We start from the raw sequence: 26,413 nt of genomic DNA on the forward strand, positions 1-26,413 counted from the left end.
TATGATGTTGAGTAGCCTGACGATAGGTTGAGGCTGGTGGTTGAGGTAGGTAGAAAGGAGACCTGGATCAATACTACAACTACTAAGCAGTATCAGGGGAAACTATGTTTCCGCTGCTACTGCTGAAAACTTTAAAGATTCCAAGGACTTTAAATAATGCCGTTTAAAGACTGTCGGGGATTTCCATCCAGTATACTTTCTAAGATCCTCAAAGTTCATATGTTGGAAATAATTAATTGAGGTGGCTACTCCCCTGATATCATGTGCTTTTGGAATGACTCAGGGTTGGCTTGTTAATGAAGTAAAGGATTTGCTGTCTAATGCCTTTAACTGATAAAGTACCACCTTTTTCTCTCATGAAGAGAGCACCCGAGGATCTAGAAGAAGTGCGAGATAGAAAGGCTCTAAGAGTTGATACTGGGCAGAGAGAAGGATCCTCGTGGAAGTGGGATAAACCTTCCAAGGAGCCCACCTTGCAAGAGGATCTTCATTTTTGGCTAAAAAAGCTACGATCCGGAGCAAGTAGAATTTTCTTCCATGATGGGAGGAATTCCACATGACCCGCATCCCTGGATAGAGCCGACAGTTCTGAAATTCTAGCTCCTGAGGCTAGGCTTAAGAATAGAATAGTCTTCCTCAGGAGCATTATGAATGTACAAGATGAGTTGTCAGTATCTGAAGCTAGTTTGAGGACATCATTTAAGAACCATGAAACTGTAGTAGGCCTCTGAGAAGGTCTAAGTCTAGCACAGCTTTAGGGATAGATGTGAAATAAGATTCAGTCAAATCTATCTGAAAACCTACTTGAAAGATTTTCTTTCAAAGCCGACTTATGAGTGGTAATCGTGCTAGCTGCTAAACCTTTTTCAAATAAGGATCTGAAAAAGGATATAGCCAAATTAACTGTCATGGTTGTAGTGTTCGATTCTCTCAAGAAAGATGCTAATAATTTTTAACAGCTGAGTCATATTGTCTAATGGTTGACTCTCTCTTATCTGATTCTAGGAAGAGAATATTCTGTGGATCAATGTCAGCATCTTTATTAGCCGCAAACTTCATGAAGTCCATAAAGTTTAGGGTCTGGAGAGTTCCTGAGGAAGCGAAACACAGTCCTCATTTGTACTGATTGTGATAGTTTGGGATTGGGGATCCGTTGAGGTCGGAGACCCAATTCCAAAAGAAGAGGATACCAGTTGCTCTTGGGCCAGTCCGGTGCAATCAGAGCTACTATCCTTTGAAAGACCTTAGTTTGTCTAGGACTTTCAAGAGAAGATTCACTGGAAGGAAAAACATAAATTCTCCTCCACTGATTCCAATCCAACGACAGGGCGTCCGTGGCATAAGCCAGAGGGTCCAGGTTGGGGGGCCACATAGCAAGGGAGCTTGTGGTTCGCTTGTGAGGCGAAGAGATCCACTTGGAGCACTGGGATCTCTCCGGCTTACCCACTGGAATGACCCGACGTCCAGAGACCACTCTGATTCCAGAGGAACTGACCGGGACAGGGCGTCTGCTATCACATTTCTTACTCCTGCCAGGTGAGTGGCAGACAGATGCCATTTGTGTTTGCTTGCTAATGCAAAGATGGCTATCATGACATGGTTCACATGCTTGGATTTGGACCCTCCTCTGTTGATGCAATGAACTACCACTGCACTGTCCAAAACTAGCCTTAGATGAGACTCTTCGGGGGAAGCAGTCTCTTCAGAGTAAGAAATACTGCCATTGCTTCCAACACGTTTATGTGGAGCTGGCGAAATTGAACTGACCAAGTCCCCTGAACCTGTTTGAACTGAGAGTATCCCCCCCACCGGACAGGGATGCATCCGTGTGAATGGTTAACACTGGGAGGGGATATTGAAGGGGTACTTTCTTGGCTAAGTTCTTTACTTTTGACCAAGGCCGTAGTTGGTTGCGGAGGATCTGTGGAATTACTGACAACTTGTCTCGATATTTGGAGTTTGCTTTTGACCGCCAAATTCGATTTATATCTTTCAGCTTGCTTTCAGAAGGATATCTGTTACCGACGCAAACTGAAGAGACCCTAGGATTCTCTCCTGGTTTCTTCTTGACGTTTGTTTGCATTTGAGAAATTGCCTGACAGATTTTGCTATTTCCTTCCGTTTGACCACTGGAATTATGATAGATTGTGGGAGGACAAATCCATTGGATTCCTAGCCACTGAAAACGAGATTCCGGAATAAGTCTGGATTTCGTTTTGTTTATCTGGAACCCCAGATGTTCCAGAAAGTGAACTACCTTTTTGGTAGCTTTGAGACATTCCTCGACTGTTGATGCCCAGATCAACCAATCGTCGAGGTATGCCGCTACCATGATTCCTGAGCTCTCAATTGTTGTACAACCACTTCTGCTATCTTTGTGAATACCCTGGGGGCTACATTCAGACCGAAGGGCATCACTTTGAATGAGAATGTCTGATTTCCTAGCCTGAATCCTAGGAATGGGCGGAAGTGCCTGGCTATAGGGATATGATAGTATGCGTCTGTAAGATCGATGGAGCATGTGACGGCTCCACGCGGAAGTAAGGTCCTTACTTGCGAGAGGGTAAGCATCTTGAACTTGTCGCAGCGAATGAAAGAGTTTAGCTTTGACAAGTCTAAGATTACCCTTCTTTTTGTTGAGCCTTTCTTTGGCACGCTGAATAAGCGACCTTGAAATTTTAGATGTTTGACTCTCGCAATAGCTCCTTTCTGAAGGAGTTCTTCCGCGTAATCTATCAATTCCTTTGACGGTATCTGGTGAAATGATTTGATTGGAGGAGGATCTTGGATCCAGCTCCAGCCTAATCCTTTGGACACTATGCTCTGTGCCCAATTGCTGAACCCCCACCTGTGGCGGAAGAGGAACAGCCTCCCTCCTACCTGGGGAGCCTCATTGCTGATGGGCGGGTTGGCCACCACGCCCTCCTCTGAACTGCTTACTCCTTGTGCCCCTTCCTGCGCCACGGTGACGAAAGTAACCTCTCGCCCTACCCCTCGGTTGAGAGTAGCCTTGAGCCTCATAAGCAGGGTTAAAGGCAGGCGAGATAGCGTAGGAAGTCGAAGGTTGCGATTGCTGGGGCACCAGGAGGAAAGGCTGGGTTTGCTTAGATGTAGCAGGTTGTCCCTGTTGGGTAACTGGGACTGCCTGCACAAAACTGCTGCTGATGCTGGAGTTTTTTATATGGCTGGAACCTCTTACCAGCCTTCTTTGGTTTCTTGCCAGCTGTGGGAACGGATTCCTGTTTCCTCTTAGAGGAAATACCCCACCTAGCTCTAAGGCTCTGGTTGAGTCTAGCAGCTTCGTGGTGGACTTCGTTCACTGCGGACTCTGGGAAGAGATCCGCTCCCCACATGCTCGCAGCCAAGAGTCTATTAGGCTCGTGCCTGATAGTGCACTCTTGAAGAACATGCTTCCGACAGTTCCTCCTGGCTTGGAAGAAGTCAAAAGCGTCTAACAGAACCGTCTGAAACTGCGATTTCGCCAGGATCTTGAACAGCGGTTCGTTAGCGTATGAAAGAGCAGCCATTTCCGTAACGATAAGAGAGTTAAGGGACCTGCCAAACCTAGTTCGCTCATCGAACTCTGCCTGGATTAAGGAATCCGGCAGCCTAGGTAACTTCTCACGAACTGGTCCATAGCGCAGTCCGGCTTGAGTTTACCCAGCGTGAAAGTAGCTGGCAGGTTTTCCCATAACTCTCCGAAGGCGGGGAAGAAGAGTGGAGAAGTAGACTCCGACTCTCTCAACTGTGGAACGGGCTCATCTTGAGGACTGCCTGAAGAGCCTTCTCCACCAATTTCGTGGCGAACGGAAGAGAGACCTCCTCTTCCGTCGCGAAAATCGTGAAGGGGCTCTTATAGGCCTGGAGTCTAGTATTAGTACACTCCCAGTCCTCAAGGCAGTGAACCCATTCCCGTTGGGCGTGATCTCTACTGTTAGAGACTGACTCCTTCGAGATCTTGTCCTCTCTCGTAAGAGCTGTTGGCGTCAGCCTAGCATACCCGATGAAAGGCTGTGACAGACCGGAGGATAGAACTCGAAGTCCTCAATCCTTCGAGTGCCAAACTCCGGGATCGAAATCATCCCGTCCTTAAAAGGAGCATAGGCCGCTACTCTCCATGGATTGTCCATAGAGAAAGCTGGCAAGGAGTCGTAAGGCGGAAGTTGGAGAATCCCGTGCTAGAAGCAGGGGAGACTGGGGGAGGAGCCTGAGATAGCCCAGCTACCCGATCCTCATTCTCTCTCATATATTAGAGAGTTCCTGGACCGTCTGTCCAGTTTGAGACAGACTGCTCGACAATTGCGCGAACATCTGCTCAAAACGTGTTCCCCAAGCTGAAATTTGGGAACCCACCATCGCTCCTACCTGCTCCATCATTCCTGATGAGACAGGAGAGGGAACGCAGGAGCTGGTGCTTGCTACCCCTGCCGGCATAGCCGGAGAGGGGGCAGCGGAAGCGGGAGAAGGCAGCGACTCGGAGGTAGCGCGAGCCTTCTCCTTCGAAGCCTTGCTTCTGGAGCTCTTCGACGGGGGGGGGTGGGCAAGAGCTCGGCTTAGCCTTCACCGCGTCGGTCGTATGGAAGTCGATGGACTTCCTGGCCGAGAAGACGAAGACGACTTCCTAGAAGTCGTCTTAGACAAGGTCTTCGGTTCTCTCTTTCCCTTCTCCTTAGGAGGTACAGAGAGAGCGGGAGTGCGGCTAGGGATCTCGGATCCCGGAAAGCCTTGGAAGGAGGCGGAAGAAGAAGGGACAGGAGAAGACCCAGGAGCGCCCAAGGAAAGACCTTGGGCGCCCGACAAACCTACCTCAACCAACAAATCCTCACTTACTACCGCCATCGGCTCGAGATTCAGGTCCAGGGCGGCGACGTCCGGGAACTGACTCCTGGAGGCTACGACCCCAAACGAATTCTGGAGTTCTTGCTGGATGGCGGCTATCACGGGGGCGGCGGACAAGGGGTCGACGTAGCCCGTCGACTTGCCCGCAGGGAAGATCTGGATGGCCAGCTTCCTATCCAGAATGTAGGGCTGGCCCTTGGCGGCGTTTTTCCCAAAGCCGCCCACCCACGCTTTCAGGGTGGCGAGGGCGACTTCCCTCACACCGCTAGCCTGAAAGAAAGGCTGGGATTAGCTACCAATTGCGGACAGGGTTAACAAACTTACGAACTAGAAGTTGTTAGTAAATTCATAAGTAACCTCATAATGGACTTACCCCATCCCCCAGCTGAGCTACCAGGTCGTAGCATATAGCGCAGGCCTCGGGTGCCAGACGATCGACTCGTTGTACGAAAGTGGCAACACGGGGCGTGAGACCTGCACTCGTCATGTCCACAGGGGTCATACAGCGTCGCATTACAGGCGAGGACCTGGCAGTTGGTAGCCTGTAAGTGAAAACGTACATGAGTACAGAGTAAACACTTACAGCCTAACATATGCTCCGCTGGTGCCGGAGCGATAAAGTTAGATAAAACCAGAGCCCCCCGCTAAAATACGTGTGGTAACCAGGCTGGAAGATAGGCTAGGCTCCGCCAGTGCGGGGAGGCACAAGAATCAACCAACTAGGAGTGGTGGTAATGGAAACCACGACGGATAATGGTGGGGATGGTTGATAAAATGAACATAATAATACACAAATCATTGTAAAATATCTTATAATAGGGTATTATATCCTTAAAGTAGCAAAAATAACAACATTTAAAACAACTTCTCTCCACCCGTCTACTAGAAGAGTGCGTAGGTAAGGGTAAGCTCCCTTCGGTAGCGGTGGGAGAGATATAAGGATATAGTAGGCAAGCAATCGACCATCCATAGCACCCACCCTGCCCGCTAGCGGAGCCAATATACTATAACCAAAGGGGCCCCGGCTGCGACGGAAGGCTCCTTTCGTATCATAAGGGAGGTGGCTGAGTAAAGGGGAGGGGGGGATGGAGGTCCCGGCGAAACACGGCGGGAGCGAGGAAAGGGGGGAGGGATGGCCTACTCCTCCCCACCTCACCAACTACCCGTATGGAGACCCGGTACCTTATAGTGGTCGCCCTATACCCCCTGCTGGCGGAACCCCCCGGCACCTCCGAGAGTGTGAGAGAAGGCGATGAGGTTGTTATGACAACCAAGGGGTCCCCCAGCTCCTCCCTACATCAGAGAGGGAGGGAAGGGGCAGGGTAAGGTGCTATAGTACACGTGACCGCAAGTGGCCTAGGCCACGAGCAACACAACCGTGGTAGGGCCACGTGAACCAAGCTGTACCAACATGGAACAAGCACCTAGGCTAGCCTTAAACACCCTAAATAAAATCATATATCGAAAAGGGGAAGAGACACTGTTAGTAAAAGAGAAAGAAGCCCAGGAGGAGGCAGACTGTTCCGAAAAACAGAAGCCTACTCGGAGCCAGCGATAGCCGATGTAGAGCAAGAGCCGGGATGCTGGGCCGAAAATAAAAATAATAGCCCTAAATACCAAGCTAAGAGAATGGTAGGAGGGCTGGACTAGCTAAAACTCGATGTAAACAATGAATGTGAAAAAGTAAGCCCATAAGCACAAGAAGTCCCAGTATGGAGGACCGGGAATTCTTACGAGGCGGCATGGCCGCCACGAGACAACCGAGGAACCGTATTGACCTATAAAAAGGAAAATACTGGTACCGGAAGATAAAATTACAGTAAAATGTTACTTATGAGTTACTTAACTTAGCCGTGGCGATAGCAGAGCGTTCCATGATTCCAAAGCGGATAATCCCAAGAAAAAACACGAGCACAAGAAAATGGCGACTTGTCGCTGGTGCTAAAAATTAAGGATGACCGCTAGGGGCGCTGCTGTCCGTGGCGTCCTCTAGTAGTAGTAGTAGAGGCTGCATCGCCCGTTGGTATCGGCTCTCTCTTGGGGGGATTCTGATAGGGAAGTTCTAATTGGTGTTTGTCTCGTGGTAGTTCCACACTCGCCCCTATATCATACCGACACTTCTTTTTAAGAGTGAGCGAGTCAGTTTTACTGACATTTTCTTAATTTTGTTTTTCTCTGGTAATTTTAGGCTAATTTTACCTAGAAAGAATGATGTTAAGGATTACTTTCATAGGCCGACACGAGCTGAGCCCAGAAATGAATAATTATGATGAAGGAAGATCAAATATTATGAAAAAGTTGGATTTTTTAATGTCAGAATTTCTGGAAATCCCCAAAAAAAGAAAAAAAACAAACATACCAGAACAGGAAAGAGACATGGGAAAATCCTTATTACTACCAATATTAAATGAGAAGGAAGAAAAACACGCAAACCATCATAGTGATGAATGCGCAGGGTTTAGTTACGAGTAACTCAAAAAGAAAAATAGAGTACTTAGAAGAACTAACCCAAATTGAAAAGAAAATAGATATAATGAATATAAGTGAAACCTGGTATTCCCAAGAGACTGGGAATGATGATCAAATAAAAGGGTTCCAAACTTATAGATCAGATAGAAAAAATAGGAATCAAGGGGGAACCGCAATATATGGGAAAGACAAAAAACAAGGAAAAATATATGAGAAATATAGTAAACCTCAGAATGTGAACTAATAGCGGTAGAATTGAATCTGAAAAATTAATGAACATAGTAATATATAGACCTCCTAATACTAAAGAGTTTGACTTAATAATTGAAAAATTGGATGATATATGTAGAAATCACAAGGACTGGACTATTCTCCCATCTGGTGACTTCAGCTTTCCTTTCGTAGAATGGAAAGAACGAATAGGAGATTGTGGATGTACTTATACATATAAAAAAGAGAGTAATAGTAGTGCAGAAGATAAGAGGCAATTCGAAAAGCTATTAGATATGCTACTAGAATACAACATTCAACAAATAAATCACCTGCCAACAAGAAAGGAAAATACTTTAGACGTAGTATTTGTGAATGAGGTGAATTATGTTAAAGAAATAATAGTTTATAATGTGAGTATTTCAGACCATAATGTCATAGAATTAACAGTTCATTCCAAAGCAAGTGAAAACAGAGATAAGCAAGAAATGAAAAAGTGGGAAGGATATGGAAAATACAACTTTTCTACAGTAAAAATATAAAATGGTCAGAAATAAATGAAGAATTAAAACAAAGATTGGGATAACATTTTCGTAAGCGATGACATAAGGGTAAATACGGAGATATTATATATTAGAGAAAATAGTGGAAAAAAAAAAAATATATACCGAAGAAGAAAAGTAAACATCATTCATGGCATAACCAAGAGACAGAAGGATCTTGTTCCAGAAAATCAGAAAGTGGAAAAAAGGTCTTGCAAAAGAAAAAAATGCATGGAAAGTTATAGAACTAAAAAGTAAGATAGAAAATGCAGAACAAAAGATTATACAATCAAAAGAAAATGAAAAAACGGGAATTGGAAGAAAAAACCCTATTAAATATCAAGCAAAACCCCAAACTATTATACTCATATGCGAAGAAGATGAATAAAAGAAGAATAGAAATAGGCCCTCTGAGAATGAAGGGAGATTTAACGAATGAAAAAAAAGGAAATTTGCAACATACTGGCAGAACGATATAAGAGAGAATTCACCCCTAGAATAGATAATGAAGATAATGATATAGAAGTAAGGGACGAAAATAGTGAATATCTAGCTGACATAGAAATTAATGAAGCTGATATTGTGCAGGCAATTAATGAAATTAAAAAGGCTGAGCTGCTGCAGGGCCTGATGGAATCCCTGCTATTTTGTTAAAGAAAGTAGTTCATTCTATCGCAAAGCCACTTGCAATATTATTAAGACAAAGTGTAGATACAGGCAAGATTTATGATGAGCACAAATTAGCATATATCACCCCTACTTTCAAAAGTGGATCAAGACTTGAGGCAAGTAATTATAGGCCTGTGAGTCTAACATCACATATTATGAAAGGGTAATGAAGAAAAATATTATGAAACATTTAATAAAAAATAATTTGTTTAATATAGGACAACACGGTTTCGTACCCGGAAAAAGTACACAAACCCAACTGTTAGTCCACCGTGAGAACATATTCAAAAATATGAAAAGCGGAAATGAAACAGATGTGGTTTATCTAGACTTTGCAAAAGCTTTTGACAAAGTAGACCTAATATATTAGCAAAGAAAATTAGAAAACACAATATCGTAGATAAAATAGGAAGATGGTTAAAGAATTTTTACACAACAGAAAACAGATAGTTATTGCAAACGATGAGAAATCGGATGAAACCAAGGTAATATCCGGTGTGCCACAAGGTACGGTGTTAGCTGCAATACTGTTTGTTATTATGATTGAAGACATAGACAGTAATGTTAAGGATTCGGTAGTGAGTAGTTTCGCTGATGACACAAGAATAAGTAGAGAAATTACTTGTGATGAAGATAGGAACGCTCTACAAAGAGACCTTAACAAAGTATATGATTGGGCAGAGGAAAATAGGATGGTATTTAACTCTGATAAATTTGAATCAATAAATTATGGAGACAGAGAAGGAAGCTATATGCATATAGGGGACCTAATAATGAGACAATCACAAATAAGGAAGCAGTTAAAGACCTTGGTGTGATGATGAATAGGAACATGTTATGCAATGATCAAATAGCAACTTCTTTTGGCAAAAATGTAAAGCAAAAATGGAATGTTGTTACGGCACTTCAAAACAAGAAAATCTGAACACATGTTTATGCTTTATAAAACATATGTTCGTAGTCCACTTGAATATTGCAATATGATATGGTACCCACACTATCAAAAGGATATTGCACAAATAGAGAGTGTACAAAGGTCCTTTACAGCTAGAATAGAAGAAGTTAAGGACCTTGACTACTGGGAAAGATACAATCATTAAAATTATATAGTCTAGAAAGGAGAAGAGAACCGCATGATAATTCAGGCATGGAAACAGATAGAAGGAATAACAGAAAATATCATGGAACTAAAAATATCAGAAAGAGCAAGCAGAGGTAGATTAATAGTGCCCAAAACAATACCAGGAAAAATAAGGGAAAGCACACGGACCTTAATCCACTACGCACCAGCATCGATAATGCAGCGTCTATTCAATGCGTTGCCAGCTCATCTGAGGAATATATCAGGAGTGAGCGTAGATGTGTTTAAGAATAAGCTCGACAAATATCTAAACTGCATCCCAGACCATCCAAGATTGGAAGATGCAAAATATACCGGAAGATGTACTAGCAACTCTCTGGTAGACATTAGAGGTGCCTCACACTGAGGGACCTGGGGCAACCCGAACGAACTGTAAGGTCTGTAAGGTAAGGTCTCTCTCTCTCTCTCTCTCTCTCTCTCTCTCTCTCTCTCTCTCTCTCTCTCTTGTGGAACATATTTGAAAAATTATTAACATTCAATCTCTCAAAAGTAAATATAATGAATTAATATCTCTATTGATGGCTTATGCTTATTCTCTCTCTATCTCACTTGTCATAATACTGTAAGGTTTTGTGGTAGGTTTTAAAGAAGGATGTTTGATATTCTACTCTGAACTGACATTACCAAACCAACTTTAACGAATACGTAATGATATAAAGGTTGTTACTGTATTCAACTATAAATGATTATAGGACTTTTACAGAATCTTCATGGTTTAAAATTACTGTAAATCTAGAAAGACGCAATCACGATGACTTTGACGCTACACCCCCCTTTCTTGACTTGTCAGGAGTGGCATAATTGAACAATATGTGGCTGAAAATTTTAGAAAACTATCTTTACTTTTCTTGTCGATAGTACAAGGTGAAAAAACAATGCATCAGGGTCTGAAGGGATGTTGTAAAAAGCTTTCAGTGCCATCTACTCACTCATGGCAGGCACTGAAAAAGCAGTACCCCCACACGTTTTTATATTTTAATGTCTACAGAGAAGACTTAGCTCAGTAAACCACTATACAACAATTATACATGTTTTAATTCACTAATAGGCTTTATATATACGTAAATAGTTTATGTACCATGTGAAAAATCTTTGTTTCTATGATTGTTGATTAATGATATGACTGCTCAGAAAGGTACCATACTGGATGGTGAAAAAGCACACATACTGATAAATGAGCCATTAAGTTTTCTTTGTACATGTTTTTAAAGTTTTGAAGTTTTACACTAGGTAAACTATTTATGTAATTAAATTTAATTGAGAAATTGCCCAAATAATTGAATTGGTCCCCTTTTCCTCCCTTCCCTCCCGATAGGTTTTCTATTGAATCAGGACACAATAATCGCAGTTCCCGACGGCATTCTTTAGATTCCCAGATGTCATTTCATGTCTCTGATGCAGAAAGATTAGCAGCCCTTCACACTGCAGCAAGGTTTGGTCGACGTAAAAGACGAGACTGGTTTAATCTTAGGCGCAGTCGCCGTGCTAATGCTTGGGATAGAAGGAGTTCAAATACATCTGATGATAGTAACCTTGGATCCATGGTAAATACCTTTTTATTTTATTTATTATTTTTGTAAATATTGCAAAATACAGTAGTTTATTATGTTTTGGTTTGTGATTGTTCATAAGAAAGATGAATTGAACAATGCTGATATACAGAGCAAATGGCAACTACTCTAAATGATTAGGCAAAGGTTGTAGTTTTTAAACATCTAACTTACCTGGTAGTTATATATATAGCTTAAGTCCCTGTGACGTCACGGCAGAATTTCAAAACTCGCGGCAATCGCAATTGGGTAGTCAGGTGTACCACCTGTGCGCCCTCTACCCAGGTACCTGGAACCATTCCAACTATTCCTCAGATCTTCCCTGCCGCCGTTTCGGTGAACATTGTGGAATTTCGCTCTCTCTCCCGTGTTTTTCTCAATTGGTTTGTGAAGTACACTTTGGCTTTGGCTTTCGCTTGTTTTGGGGTTTGTTTTTTGGATTTTCTCGGTACTGTTTAGATTTTGTTGGTGCGACCCTTGCTTTTCTTGATCTCTCTTTTTGACTTTCCCAATATGTCTGACTCTTCAAGTGTTAGGAGGTGTGTGAGGGGATGTAAGACCCGGCTTCCTAAAGCCGACTTAGATCCTCACTCCATTTGTGTGAAATGTAGAGATAAGGTTTGCGAGTTGGATAATAGATGTGATGAATGTGTAATTTTGGATAATGAGGGGATGCAATATGATCGTTATGTGCGTAAACTTGAGAGACACAGGATCAGAAGGAGTAAAAGTAGTATGTCTCGTTCTTCTAGGGATAGTTCTGTTTCCCGTGTTGACGATCCTATTAATCCTTCCCCTGTAGAAGTATTTCCTGATCCCACTCTTGATAAATCTAATGATCCGACTCTTAAAGATATGTTGATAGCCATTCAAGCTCTGGGCGAGAAAGTGGAATCTCTCGCAGAGGACAGCAAAATTGTGGTCAGACGTGAGAGTTGAAAAGTGCAAGTGCTAGTGCTAAAATCAGTGCAGTGGAGGGTGCGGCTGCTCAGACCTGTCGTGCTCCTAGTCCTAGACCTCTTCCAAGCTCACCAACCCCTGTGAGAAGGAATGTCAACAGACAAAGGGAGGCGAGAGGCATTAGCAGTTCCCGAGCAGTCGTCCCCTCGAGCGTTCCTGTTGACGATCCCCAGGACGCTCACCCTCGCCATTGGAAAGGCGAGGTAAGTGTATGCTCTTCATTGGACGATGCAGCTCCCAAACAGGGATGGCGTTTTACGTCAAGACCTCTCGAGAAAATTTTCCACGACCGAACAACGTCGTGAGATGACTCCACAGACTCCAGGTAGCAGTCATTGGAGCAGTCCGGAGCGTTTTTCTTCCGATTACGAAGGGAGTTCTCCAGCCATGAGTAGTAAGATGTCGCACAGGCGGCCATCTACTTTGGAAGGAGACAAAGGGAGGTTGGAGAATGTCAGTTCCCCTACCAAAAGCAGTAAGATGTCGCACAGGCGGCCATCTGCTTCGGTAGGAGGCGGAAAGACTTCGGACACAGTTGGTCCTTTTGTCGAAAGCAGTAAGATGTCGCACAGGTGGCCATCTGCTTCGGTAGAGGACGAACAGATGTCAAACGCTTTTATGCCTTCTGTACATGCTCCTCCTCCTCCTTCGGGTTGGTCTTCGTCTCTGTATGATTCATTGGTTGACGTGGAGAGAGAGTCTAATGTGGTTGCTGCTTCTCCTGTCTGGTCTCAGCATGGGACTCTGGATCTCAATATGATTCAGGATATGCAGAACAAACTTTCTTCCCTCATGAAGGTCTGGATCCCTGCAAGCAAAAAGAAGTTAGCTCATCATGGCGCCAAGCGTCAAGAGCTTGGGCATCAGGATCATAAACATCATGACCCCCGATATCAGCGAGCCAAACGTCAAGAGGATCATGGCGCCGAGCGTCAAGATCCTTAGCGTCAGGATCATAAACATCATGATCCCAGACACCAAAGATCCCAGCGTCAAGGGGATCATGGTGCCGACCGTCTAGATCTTGAGCGACAGGATCATAAACATCATGATGCCGGACACCAAAGATCCCAGCGTCAAGGGGATCATGGCGCCGACTGTCTAGATTTTGAGCGTCAGGATCATAAACATCATGATCCAGGACACCAAAGATCCCAGCGTCAAGGGGATCATGACGCCGACCATCTAGATATTGAGTGTCAGGATCATAAACATCATGATCCAGGACACCAAAGATCCCAGCGTCAAGGGGATCATGGCACCGACCGTCTAGATCTTGAGCGTCAGGATCATAAACAGCATGATCCCGGACACCTAAGATCCAAGCGTCAAGAGGATCATGGCGCCGAACGTCAAGAGCTTGAGCGTCAGGATCATATACATCATGACGCTGGACATCAGCAAGACGTCACTACTTCCATTCGTAGCCATTCGGAAGAAAGGGAAGTTGATAACGTCCCCTTTGAATCCCTTAGAGGTTGTTTCAGATGAAGAGGATTCGAAGGAACAACATGCTCCATCAGATTTGAAAAGACTTATGAAGGTCTTTAATGAGATTTTCCCAGATCACTTTATTCCAGCTACGCCTCGTTCCCCTCCTTCAGAGTTTGCGCTTGGAAAATCGTCTATTAAGACAAACTTTACAAAGATGGTTTTGTCTCGCTCTTCCAAGAGAGCTCTAAAGGTGATGGGTAACTGGATGCAAATGAAGAGAGAGCAAGGTAAAACAGTTTTCTCGTTTCCCCCAGCAAAGTTAGCATCCAGGTCGAGTGTATGGTACGAGACGGGAGAAGCTCTTGGCCTGGGAATTCCTTCTTCGGCACAAGGGGACTTCTCGAGTTTGGTGGATTCTTCTCGTCGAACAGCTATGAACAGAACTAAACTGTTTTGGTCGACTTCAGAATTAGACCAACTCGTCAAAGGAGTGTTCAGAGCTTTTGAGGTTTTTAACTTTTTAGATTGGACTCTGGGAGCCTTGGGAAAAAAGGTGGAGGTTTTTAGTGGCAAGGACACGGAAGAACTTGTGCATATCATGTGCTTGGACAAGGCTTTGAGAGACGGGGCTAATGAATTGGCAGCACTCTTCGCTGCGGGGGTCCTGAAGAAAAGGGCTCAATTTTGTTCCTTTTTGACTAACGGAGTTACACCAGTGCAGAAGTCAGAGCTCCTTTATGCCCCTCTTTCTTCGCTCCTATTTCCACAGGATTTAGTTAAGGAAGTCTCGTCAGCATTAGTCCAAAAGGCCACTCAAGATTTGGTTTCGAAAACAGCAATAAAGGTACTACCCGCTAGTTTTTCAGCACGTAAGGCTAAGGAAGAGGCTCCAAAACATCAGGTTTCTTAGCCCTTTCGGGGAACTACCTCTGGTAGACGCAGTTTCAGACCCTCGGGAAAGAGATCGCAAAGAAGAGGATCAAGGCAAGGACGAAGCAGAGTTTGACAAAGTTCGTCCTCAGACAGCAGTAGGAGCCAGACTTTCCAACTTCTGGCAAGTTTAGGAGAAAAGAGGAGCGGACCTTTGGTCCATTCAGATGCTCAAGGAGGGTTACAAAATCCCGTTTCTAGAAAAACCTCCTTTAGCAGTATTCCTAATAGATCTCTCGGCCAGGTACAGAGAGGAATCAAAAGTTCAGGCGATTCAACAACAAATGTTGCTCTAGTTAGAAAAGGAGGCAATAGAGAAGGTGTGGGATTTAGGATCACCAGGTTTCTACAATCGTTTGTTCCTGGTGCCCAAGAACTCGGGGGGGATGGAGACCAGTGCTGGACGTAAGTGCACTCAACGTCTTCGTACAGAAGACGAAATTTACCATGGAAACTACAAAATCAGTCCTGGCAGCAGTCAGAAAGGAGGACTGGATGGTCTCACTAGATCTACAAGATGCGTATTTCCACATTCCCATCCACCCGAGCTCCAAAAAATACCTGAGGTTCGTATACAAAGCGGAGGTATTCCAGTTTCGAGCTCTTTGTTTCAGACTAAGCACCACGCCTCAAATTTTCACAAGATTGATGTCCAGTGTCGCAGGAATGCTGCATTCCAGATCAATCAGAATCTCCCTGTATCTGGACGACTGGCTCCTCAGAGCTCCTTCCTACAATCGCTGCCTGGAGGATCTTCAGAAAACAATGACTCTGTCAGAGGAATTAAGACTTCTAATAAACAAAGAGAAATCTCAACTGATGCCATCTCAAGAAATCCTTTATTTGGGCATGAGGATTCAGAGTCTGGCTTTTCGGGCTTTTCTGTCTGCCTCAAGGACAGAACAAGCCCTGCTAAAAATTCAAAGCTTCCTAAGCAAACAGAAGTGCTCTGCGAGAGAATGGATGAACCTTCTGGGAACCCATTCCTCGCTGGAACAATTTGTTCCCTTGGGAAGACTAAATCTTTGACCCCTGCAATTTCACCTAAATCTTCATTGGAAAAAAGGAAAGGATCTGAAGACAATGTCGACCCCTATTTCAGAAACAATGAAGCAATGTCTTCGTTGGTGGAACGACCCCGTCAAACTTCAGGAGGTTTTGTCTCTAGAGCAAAAGAACCCAGACCTAGTGTTGTTTTCCGACGCCTCGAACTTGGGGTTGGGAGCAACTCTGGGGAAGTTGGAGTTCTCAGGGTCCTGGACAAAAGAGCAAATGAAGCTCCATATAAACCAGAAGGAGCTGTTGGCAGTCTTTTTGGCCCTCAAGGAGTGCGTGGAAGTGGTTCGGAACAAAGTAGTGCAGGTCAACTCCGACAACACCACGGTGTTGGCCTACATCGTCAAACAAGGCGGAACCCACTCGAGGTCTCTTTATGAGACATCGAGAGAACTCCTTCAGTGGGCAAAGGTGAACAATGTGAGCCTAGTCACTCGGTTCATCCAAGGGGAGAGGAATGTGTTAGCAGACAGCCTGAGCAGGAAGGGTCAGGTATTGTCCACAGAATGGACTCTTCATCGAGAGGTCTGCAAGAACCTGTGGCGGACGTAGGGGCGACCTTGCATAGACCTGTTTGCCACAGCGAGGACGAAGAGGCTGGAGACGTACTGCTCTCCCGTGCCAGATCCCGATTCTCTTCATATAGATGCTTTTCTCCTAGATTGGTCGCACCTCGACGTGTACGCTTTTCCACCTTTCTAAATAGTGAACAAGGTGATTCAGAAGGTTTGTGTTACACGAGGACACCAGGATGACTCTCGTAGCCCCCTTTTGGCCAACAAGGGAATGGTTCGCAGAGGTACTGGAATGGATGGTGGACACACCGAGAAGCCTTCCGTTGAGAGTAGATCTTCTCAAACAACCCCACTTGGAAAGATATCACCAAAACCTCCAAGCTCTACGTCTAACTGCCTTCAGACTATCGAAAAAGTCACGAGAGCTAGAGGCTTTTCGAAGGAGGCAGCTAGTGCGATTGCAAGAGCAAGGAGTTTCTACTATCAAGGTCTATCAATCCAAGTGGGAGGTTTTTAGAGGATGGTGCAGAGACAACTCTGTTTCCTCTTCCAGTACCTCTGTGACTCAAATAGCTGACTTCCTTCTCTATCTTAGAAGGCGAAAGTTTTCGACTTCATCTATTAAAGGATACAGAAGTATGTTAGCTGCTGTTTTCAGACATAGAAAACTGAACTTGTCTGAAAATAAAGATCTCCAGGACCTTCTCTGATCCTTCGATACCACGAAAGAAGTACAACAGGACGCTCCTGCATGGAACTTGGATGTAGTCCTGAAGTTCTTAATGAGTGAGAGGTTCGAGCCTTTACATTCGGCCTCGTTTAAGGACCTAACTATGAAGACTCTTTTTGGTCAGTTTGGCGACAGCCAAAAGGGTTAGTGAGATCCATGCTTTCAGCAAAGCGATAGGATTTAGACATGACAAAGCTGTATGCTCCCTGCAGTTAGGTTTTCTAGCTAAAAACGAACGTCCTTCACAACCCTGGCCCAAATCTTTCAAGATCCCGAGTCTTTCGGATTTAGTTGGCGAAGAGTTAGAGAGGGTTCTGTGTCCAGTGAGAGCTCTAAAATTTTACCTGAAGAAAACGAAGGATTTACGCGGTAATTCAGAAGCTCTTTGATGCTCTGTCAAAAAGCCTGCTTTAGAAATGTTTAAGAATGCGCTTTCCTTTTTCATTAGGAACCTTATAAGGGAATCTCATTCAGAATGTAGTGAGGAGGATCTCAAACTTCTGAAGGTGAAAGCACATGAAGTTAGAGCAGTGGCAACATCTGTAGCTTTCAGACAGAACAGGTCTTTACAGAGTATAATGGACTCTACTTTCTGGAGAAGTAAGTCAGTGTTTACCTCACACTATTTGAAACATGTACAGACTCTTTACGAAGACTGCTACACCTTGGGACCATTCGTAGCAGCGAATGCAGTAGTGGGAGAAGGATCTACCCCTACAATCCCATAACCTAATACCTTTTTCCTTCCTTGGAACTGTTGAATTTTTCAGCCCCTGGGTGGATCGCTGGATCTCTTAAGGAAAGCAGACATAATGAGGCAGATCATTAAAGTCAGCTTCCTTAAGGGGACCGTCCGCTATGATGTCTATTTTTTTAATTTATTACGCAAAATACATAATTTTCATATATGTTTTAGATATATATAATACCTTCATCATATAAAAATTTCAAGTCATTTGATCAAAAACTTTTCGTTTTATTAGCAAAAATCATGATTTAAAAAAAAAAAATTGGTAGAGTTTTTCTCCGCTAAGATGACATCATTTGTTGATTGGAAAAAGTCATACCATAAAAACTTCTTTATATACAGAACAATTCTGTGTGGCAGATTTTGATTTTTTAATTTTTTTATTTTTTATGAATTTTTTTTTTTTTTTTTTAGTCTAGACACTCAAAAAATTCTAAAAAAAAAGAAAAAAAAGATATCAAAATTCTGTCACACAAAATTATGGGATTTTTATTCCTCGATTTTTCCAATGGATATCTTTCTCTCTAAAATTGGATAATAAATAAACGAGTAATTTTTACCGACATGCGCATAAGTATGTTTTTGAGTTATGAGCTCCCAAAGATTTGCTATGTAAATTTTTGCTTTTTTCTTATAAAAGTCAAAACAACATTATTATAATTACTTTATTTGTACTTTTATTGTTGATTTCTACATCAAGGATCGTGGTCCTACCCCTAAAAGTGGTGTTAGTACCCTCAGCCAGACACCAGATAATGATGTTGACAGCGAGACATGAGACAATGAGGGCAGCTGAAAACAATTAATTTTCGTGTTTTTCTTTCAGCACAAACCTCCTGGCCTTCGATCAATTTTGCTTTTAGCCATAGTTTGCTGAGTAGCCTTCTTGATCTTAGGTAACTTCGGCATTGCTATAAGTTCACTAAGAAGTTATAAAAACAACGTAAATAGCTAGTAACCAAACGCAAGTGCCTACGCGCATGTAACCGCTTTGACGTAACTGAGTCATTCTCCCGAGTCTCGCCTATAAATAACCGCTCTGAGCAGCTCGCTTCTCGCCCAGTGTCACACTACCTTTCATTGCTACCAGATGTATGAGAATTTCGAAACAAATCTTAAAAAATCGATGTATATATGCAAAAATAAACACGCAAAAACGATTCTGTCAAACTCAAGTCATACAGACGACGCAGTTACGATGACGTCATCATTTAAAAACCGCTATATCTTCATTATTTGTGAAAATAATTGGCTGAAACTTCTGGAAAGCATGCACGGCATGTTTCTGCATAGATACAAGTAATAACTCGATTTTTTATTTTTTCAAATTGACATGTCATCCGCCATAGCGGACGGTCCCCTTAAACAGGTACGAACCCGTAAGTTTGTTTATTAACTCTTATGTCAATTCCAACGATGTTGGCTGTCCCTGACCCTCCACCAAAGGTGTCAATCAGCTATATATATAACTACCAGGTAAGTTAGATGTTTAAAAATGATATTTTCATATTAAAATAAATTTTTGAACATACTTGCCTGGTAGTTATATATAATTTAATTCCCACCCTCCCCTCTAGAGACTAGGGGCATGGAAGATCTGAGGAATAGTTGGAATGGTTCCAGGTACCTGGGTAGAGGGTGCACAGGTGGTACACCTGACTACCCAATCGGCGATTGCCGCGAGTTTTGAAATTCTGCCGTGACGTCACAGGGACTAAAGGTATATATATAACTACCAGGTAAGTATGTTCAAAAATTTATTTTAATATGAAAATATCGTTTCCCTAGGCTGCAGAGAGGTTGCTTCAAATTTTATGTCCAGTTGTATATGGTATCAACATGTGCTGACAATTAATACACCTGCTAGAATCAGAAGTTACTGTAGTGTGTTGTATATAAATTTTTTGCAATTTGACATTAAAAAATCAGTTTAATAAGGGAAGTAGCAACACTATTTTTGTGAGAGACATTGCGTGGAAAAACAGAATAAAGGATTTTTCATAGTTCTGAGATCAAAAGTTATTTTTTAAAGCTAGCCAGAACTTTTTTAGTGAAAAATGAGCCAGTTTCTTTAAAGACGGTATCCATTAGCACAAGGTGCAAAGCCTGTAACACTCTCCCTTGCCCATAATCCTTCTCTCCCCCCCCCTCCCCCCCCCTTTTTTTTAATATGCAAAAAATTGCTTGTACATTTGTATTTTTTAAAGATCTCAAGCAATATTTTTTTTTCTCAAGTAAAAACTTGGCTCATTTCATCCACAGAATTTTGTTAGTGGGTACATATTTAACCTAGGTATAGTTCAGAGCTTCAATTGATGGTCATGTGTCCTGTTTTGTTATTAATAATAATAGTATTATTTTGATAATGCACAAAAAGCACTTAGGTTATAGGAATATATGACTGACCATAATACACTATCTTACTACATAGTCTGGTGAGAAGATTGTAAGGGAGCATTACTGATGGACAAATAAACCATTCTCTTAGCCACTCATTACTTCAGTTATGAAATGTGAGCTGTTGCTATGAGCACATTGTACAATGCCAAAGTTATCCATACAAAAAACTTTTCTTCTTGGCTGCAATTTAGCTTTTCACAGTAAATTCTTTGTGCCAGGAATAAAACTTCATCTTTTTGAAGTACTTGCAGGGAAAAAGTGTTGAAGCCTAGTTTTCTGTGATTGGTTTATTTGTTTTTGAATGTGAATAAAACTAGTTTATTTGTTTTTGAATGTGAATAAAACTAGTTATTTGTGGATTGGTTCACTGTTTTCATGTTTGTATACCCAAACTTGTAACACCATAATTTGAGCTTGATCAAAGACAGAAATATGAAGTCTGTATGATAGCACAGTATCATTGTATTAAAGTTTGCTTTTTTCCTATATTTACAGATTCTACCTGCAATCACTATCAATCAAGATACTTTATTTGCTAATATGATGAAACGCCTCAATATCAGTTCCGATGAACCTACACGGTCAGAAAGAGGAGCACCTTCGGCCCCCTCAGCTAAGTCAGTGAATATGCCTCTTCCAGGCCAGACTGCATTGGAATCAGAAGATGAATTTGGAACAGATAATCATGCATGTGCAGACAATGACTCAGTCTCACAAACTGTTTTGAACAATGTTCTTAAAAGTGTTGATTTAAAGCAACAAAATGAAATTTACAGGCAAAAATCCAGTGAAAGGTTATCTTACAGTCCAATTTGCATTTGTGGTAGACTTAGAAATAGCAACATTAACACACAAGTTAATAAATCAAGTATTGGCATTCAGACTTCCCTTACAGAGTGTTCCAGTTCAAAACCAATTATGGTAAGCAAATCTGTACAAGTATCTTCACCTATGCTTATGAGAGCAAGCTATGGATGTCAGACACGTTCACTATCAAATAGCAATAGTAGCCTAGATCATAATTATAGGACACATGAAGGCAGTAAGAAAATAACTGAAACTAGTTTCACCAACCAAAGAAAATCGCAAAATGGTGAAAGGCCTGGAACACCAATGACAAAGCTAACAAAAAAACTTAATGTGAGTGGGGACAAGGCAACTGAAAACAGTAATAAGAATGTGAATAATAGTTATGGATCACATAAGCGAAATACAAGTGCCAAATGTGCAAGTGGTCATGGAAGGAGGCGGCGAAGCAGAGAAAATTCAGATATAATGACTGTTATAGATATTGGGGAAGGAAGTGATTAAAGTTATCCCGGAAGGTACTGTAGTTGAAAGAAATTGGTAATAGTGAGATAGTGGACATGCTCCTTGTGGTATTGAGTGAAAGTTAAATTGCTTCTGCAGGTTTGAAGCAAACCATGACCACATCCTTATTACTTTTTAATATAGTCTCAGGTAATGAGTAAGTTCAAGCCATAATTTTTTGAATGTTGCCATGTTGTGAACTTTTATATTTTTAATGATTTTATCTTTTTAAGGTACCGAGTGTGATGTAAAATGTATGATGATATATGACGTAGGATATTGTGATCCTTGCATCTGTGAACTACTGTAGACTTGTAACCAGACCAAGAAGTTCAACTTCATATTCTTACTTGTGCAGGTCAAGAAGGTACAGTTTTTACTGAATTGTAAGTGAAAGTTGCAATATTTTATAAATAATACTTGGAAATATAATTTAAAAGATTGTGTAATTTCCTTGAGTGTATAATTACCAGTGATTTGTTTTTAAGTATTGGGGTTGTGAAAATTAGAAGAAGAGAGATCTAGAAAAATTAGTGTGCTAGGTGGTAAGTGATTAAAGAAGACAGATGTATAGATCCAAAGGCACTGCACTGAGAACTCAAGCAGTCGTGCAAAGTACCTTTAGTAATGCTGATGATGCATCACTGATGTTTAATCAAGGTAATGTAGTGGGCAACCTTTATTGTTAATTGGTAGTAAATCAGTACCATCATTTAGCGTTCATTATATTAAAGTACTCAAAGTTTTATACATTTGAATAGTATTTATTTTGGCCTCGTAGGGGCCAGTTCCGTCAGTTCACTTCATGTGGTATGCTCTAGGTATTACTGTAGGGTGTTGCAGCAATCCTTCAGCCCCTAGCTGTTCTCACTCGTTAGCCTTTCACTTTAGTACCTCAATCCCTGCATCCTTTCTCCAGTCTTGCTGTCCTACCTCTCTAACTATTATTTCCTAATGCCGCTGAGGGGTTTTCTCCTAGTACTTCATCTCCCTTCCTTTTTGGCTCACTATCTTGAGATCCAATCACTCCAACTCCCTCTTTTTACTGCCTTAAGCATATCATTGCCTCCCCCCCCCTTCATTTTATTCTGTGGACACCTTTGCCCTCAATTAGCAATAATCATAGGAAATGGGTCATTTTGTAAAGGGTTTATAAACACCCGAGTACTGCAGGATATCAACAATATTTGTTCAACCCAGAATGACTTCTTATTCAGTATTGCCAAGGTTGTGTACACATAACAAATACATGATGCTGTATGTATTCACATAGTGATTATGTCTTGCCTAAAAGCAGGACCCTACTGCTTCAGACCGCTCCTAAGCATGTTTCCAAAGTTCAGTTACTGGGGAAAATTAAAACAAACATCAAATTGGATGGGAAACAATAAAATGTTCATTCAAGGCAGGGATAACTTATAGACAAAAAGTCACTCAAATAATGGTTAATTGGGACAGTGTTCGATGTTTCTTGGCCACTTTTCATCGGGTCTTGTATTTCAATAGTTATTGTATTTTGTGAATTTAGTTTTGCATTTAATACTTGTTGTGGATAACATGCATTTGTTCCGATACGTAATACAAACCCTCGGTCCTTTAACAATAGGAAGGTAACTAGCGGCAGCTGGGACGGTCGTAAGCTTCGAACAAGGGGAGAACGGTAGTTAACTGCTTGTCCGATCGTGCGCGCGCCCGCGCGCCCGAGAGGTGAAGAATCACTTTTGCTTTCGGCCGCGGGTGTGAAGGACGTGTTCGTCATCGCTCTCTGCCCGCTTCATCGTCGTATGCTTTGTTTATATTGGGTTTTCTACTAATGGTTTGTTTGACTTGAAAATGAAACTGTAAGTACACTGTTTTCATTTTCATTACTTAATTATGAATCAACATGGAGCTATCGCCGTAGAGACGGCGATTTCATGAATTGAACCCTTGAATTGTGTCTCGGTGCCGAGGGCGGGCGCACTCGCGCCGAGTCATGTATTTTGGGCGAAAGTGTGTAATTGAAAGATGTAAGTACTCTTTTTCATTATATTTTTGCCCTGTGCGTTCGTTGCCGAGAGCTTGATTGCGCTCGGCAAGAGCCTCTTATTTTGTATGAATAGAATGCAATGAAAGTGAATTCGCAATGCAGTTTTCTTTTCATTTTCATTTATTAATTGCATTAAATTTAATTTTGGATCAATTTCCGCTCTTACCCGGGAATTAATCCTTACGATTTATTGCTGTGAAAGTGAAAATAGCAAGTGCAGTATTGTTCATTTTCATATATATTTATGTTAGCATCATATTATTATGGATCAAGTTTCCGCTCTTACCGGGAATTGATTTTTCCCCCTTTAAGTTCTATGAAGTGAATCCGCCAAGTGCAGTATTCTGTTTCATTTTCATATTACTTTTTCACTGCTGTGCGGGTAGGGGAAGCGAAGGGTTTCCCCTGCCAGGAAGTCGTCGGAAAGCTCTCCCGCGACTCCCTTGGTATCCGATTCTTCGTCTTCTTTCCTGCCCCCCCCGCTCAGCTTCCTCGTATTTTGTTTTTGGGGTCTTCCTTCCGTTCGGGGTGGGGCATGTCTCCCCCCCCCGAGCGTGAGGGAACCCCTCTTACTAATCTGTCTGTGCTACCGCAGGTGCTACATCCGTGGGAGACGACCTTGGACAGGTATGGGCCACTGCGGCTGCAGGGCGTGCCTAGCATCCACGATCTGCTGCAGCGTCTAGCGAGGTCTGGGGCGGTGACCTTGGAGTGGTCTCCACTACAACCTTCACGGCCGCTTATGCTGCTTCCCCCGCTGGGTCTACACCCCTCCCCAGCTGTGTCGGTGACGCCGTCTGCCGCTTCTAGGGCCGGTCGCCGCCGTACCGAGAGGGGTTTCGCCGCCGCCTGCCTGTGTTTTTCTTCGTGTGCCTGCCCCAGACTTCCGCTGTTCCAGCAGCTCGCCCCTGGACCGGCCGCCAGTACCACCCGCTGGCTGCCGATGATTCTACGAGGCGATGGCTGGGCCTGCCGTACCTGTCGCTGATGTGGTTCCCGCTACTGGCTTGGCTGTCCCTTCTGTGTTTACCGCTGCCGCTGTTCCTGCCGCTCCTGAGCTGGTTGCTGTTCCTGTCGCTCCTGGTTCCTGCGCCTGTCCATGCTGGTCCTGCCCATGGGTGTCTTCCCCAGTCCCAGGTCCTTCCGGACAGGTGCAGTCGGGCCGTGTTGCTTCGGCAATAGGCCCGACTCCGGCCTGGATGGAGGACCTGACGACTGTCCTGCGTGAGCTGACGAAGAAGAGGAAGGTGTCATCTTCGTCTTCGTCTGTTGCTGCCTCTTCCCCTTCGACTTCTAAGGCCCATAAGCCGAAGAAGAAGAAGGCTGCCTCCCCCCCCCCCTAAGAAGTCTCCTTCGGGAACTTCTAAGGGCCGTCCCACCTCGGTGGGACGGGGGGTCCTTCTGCTGGTCCTCCTGCTCCTCCTTCGGGAGCGGGGCCCGTCTCCCCTTCCGTAAGGAAGAGATAGACGGGGACCAGAGGAGTATCGGTTAGCTCTGGTACTTCCTCGCCTGGTGCTAGCGGCGATGCCGCTACGCCAGGTTCCGGCTCGGTCTCTCGTTCGCGGGAGATCCCGAGTGTACGCTCTCCCTCGGGAGACCATGCAGCCAAAGTTTCGGCGCCAGAGTTCGCTCGGCGCCAAGACCACGGCACGGAGCAGAAGGCTGGCGAGAACCGCTCAGGTGACTCTCGCCAGGCCAGCGGCCGCTTCTCGCAGCGACCAGCTGGTGACCGGGTTTTGTTATTCCCCCTAAGAAGACTCCTTCGGGAACTTCGAAGGGCTCGTCACACTCCGGTGTGACGGGGGGGGGTTCTTCTGCTGGTCCTCCTGTTCCTTCGGGAAACGGGGCCCGTCTCCCCTTCTGAGAAGAAGAAGACGGGGACCAAGGGTGTGCTGGCTACCGCTGGTACACCTCGCCTGGTCTTGGCAGCTCTGCTGCTAAGCCAGGTACCGGCTCGGTTTCTCGTCCGCAAGAAGTTCCGAGTGTACGATCTCCTTCGGGTGACCGTGCAGCCAAAGTTAAGACGCCTGAGTTCGCTCAGCGTCATGACCGAGGCACGGAGCAGAAGACTGTCGAGAGCCGCTCAGGTGACTCTCGCCAGGCCAGCGGCCGCTCTCGCAGCGACCAGCCGGTACCTCGGGTGGACGTGACGGTCTCTGACGCGGTTTGACGTGCCGCGAGGACGCTCACCGGTCTCACGGCGAAAGCGAGCTCTGCAGGTCACCTGACCGCCGCTCCCACAGGGACCGGGCGGATACGGTGACCAGCAGCAGCTCGTCTGACGCACGGGACCGGGGTCGACGTGCTCAGTCGAGCCGCTCGCCACAGGTGAGCGGCACGGCCAGGCCTGCAGATCGATCCCCACCGCGGGTTGGTGATCAGCTGCAGCCCCCCACGTACGCTGGTCCTGCCAGCGAGCGGGGGGGGGGGAGCGTCAGGTCTGTCTCTCCACTACCTTCAACTTCCTCGGGCTACACCGGGAAGAGCGAGGTAGCTAGGAGTGATCGTGAGAGGTGCGCCGCTCACGATCCCGTCACGACGCCGCACGTGCCACGTATGGTCTTAGGACCAACCAGGACGTACGCGCAAGTGATTGGAGGCGACCGTCAGGGGGGAGGGGGGGGGGAGGGGGTAGCGTCAGTTCTGTCTCTCCGATACCTTCAACTTCCTCGGCATACGCCAGGAAGAGCGAGGTATATAGGAGTGATCGTGAGAGATGCGCCGCTCACGATCCCGTCACGACGCCGCACGTGCCAGGTTGGTCTTAAGACCAACCAGGACGTACGCAGCAAGTATTGGAGGCAACCGTCAGGGATCTGTTGCTGGTCCTTCTTCTGAAGGAGGAGGGTCCTGGGAGCTGCTCTTGTTGGAGGGACTGGA

At 44.2% G+C, this 26,413-nt stretch overlaps 1 protein-coding gene across 1 annotated transcript in view; it reads left to right on the forward strand.

Moving 5' to 3' along the window:
- Positions 1 to 23,852, forward strand: part of LOC135224384 (protein smoothened-like) — a gene marked incomplete in the record, with an annotated part of 31,195 nt that extends 7,343 nt beyond the window's left edge. Inside the window, 2 exon segments of the mRNA XM_064263338.1 lie at positions 11,186 to 11,414; positions 20,689 to 23,852. Of these exon segments, the coding sequence (XP_064119408.1) occupies positions 11,186 to 11,414; positions 20,689 to 21,504 (1,045 nt within the window).
- Positions 23,853 to 26,413: the final 2,561 nt, after the last annotated feature.

The sequence above is a fragment of the Macrobrachium nipponense genome, chromosome 12 (genome assembly GCF_015104395.2).
Source record: "Macrobrachium nipponense isolate FS-2020 chromosome 12, ASM1510439v2, whole genome shotgun sequence".
NCBI lineage: Eukaryota > Metazoa > Arthropoda > Malacostraca > Decapoda > Palaemonidae > Macrobrachium > Macrobrachium nipponense.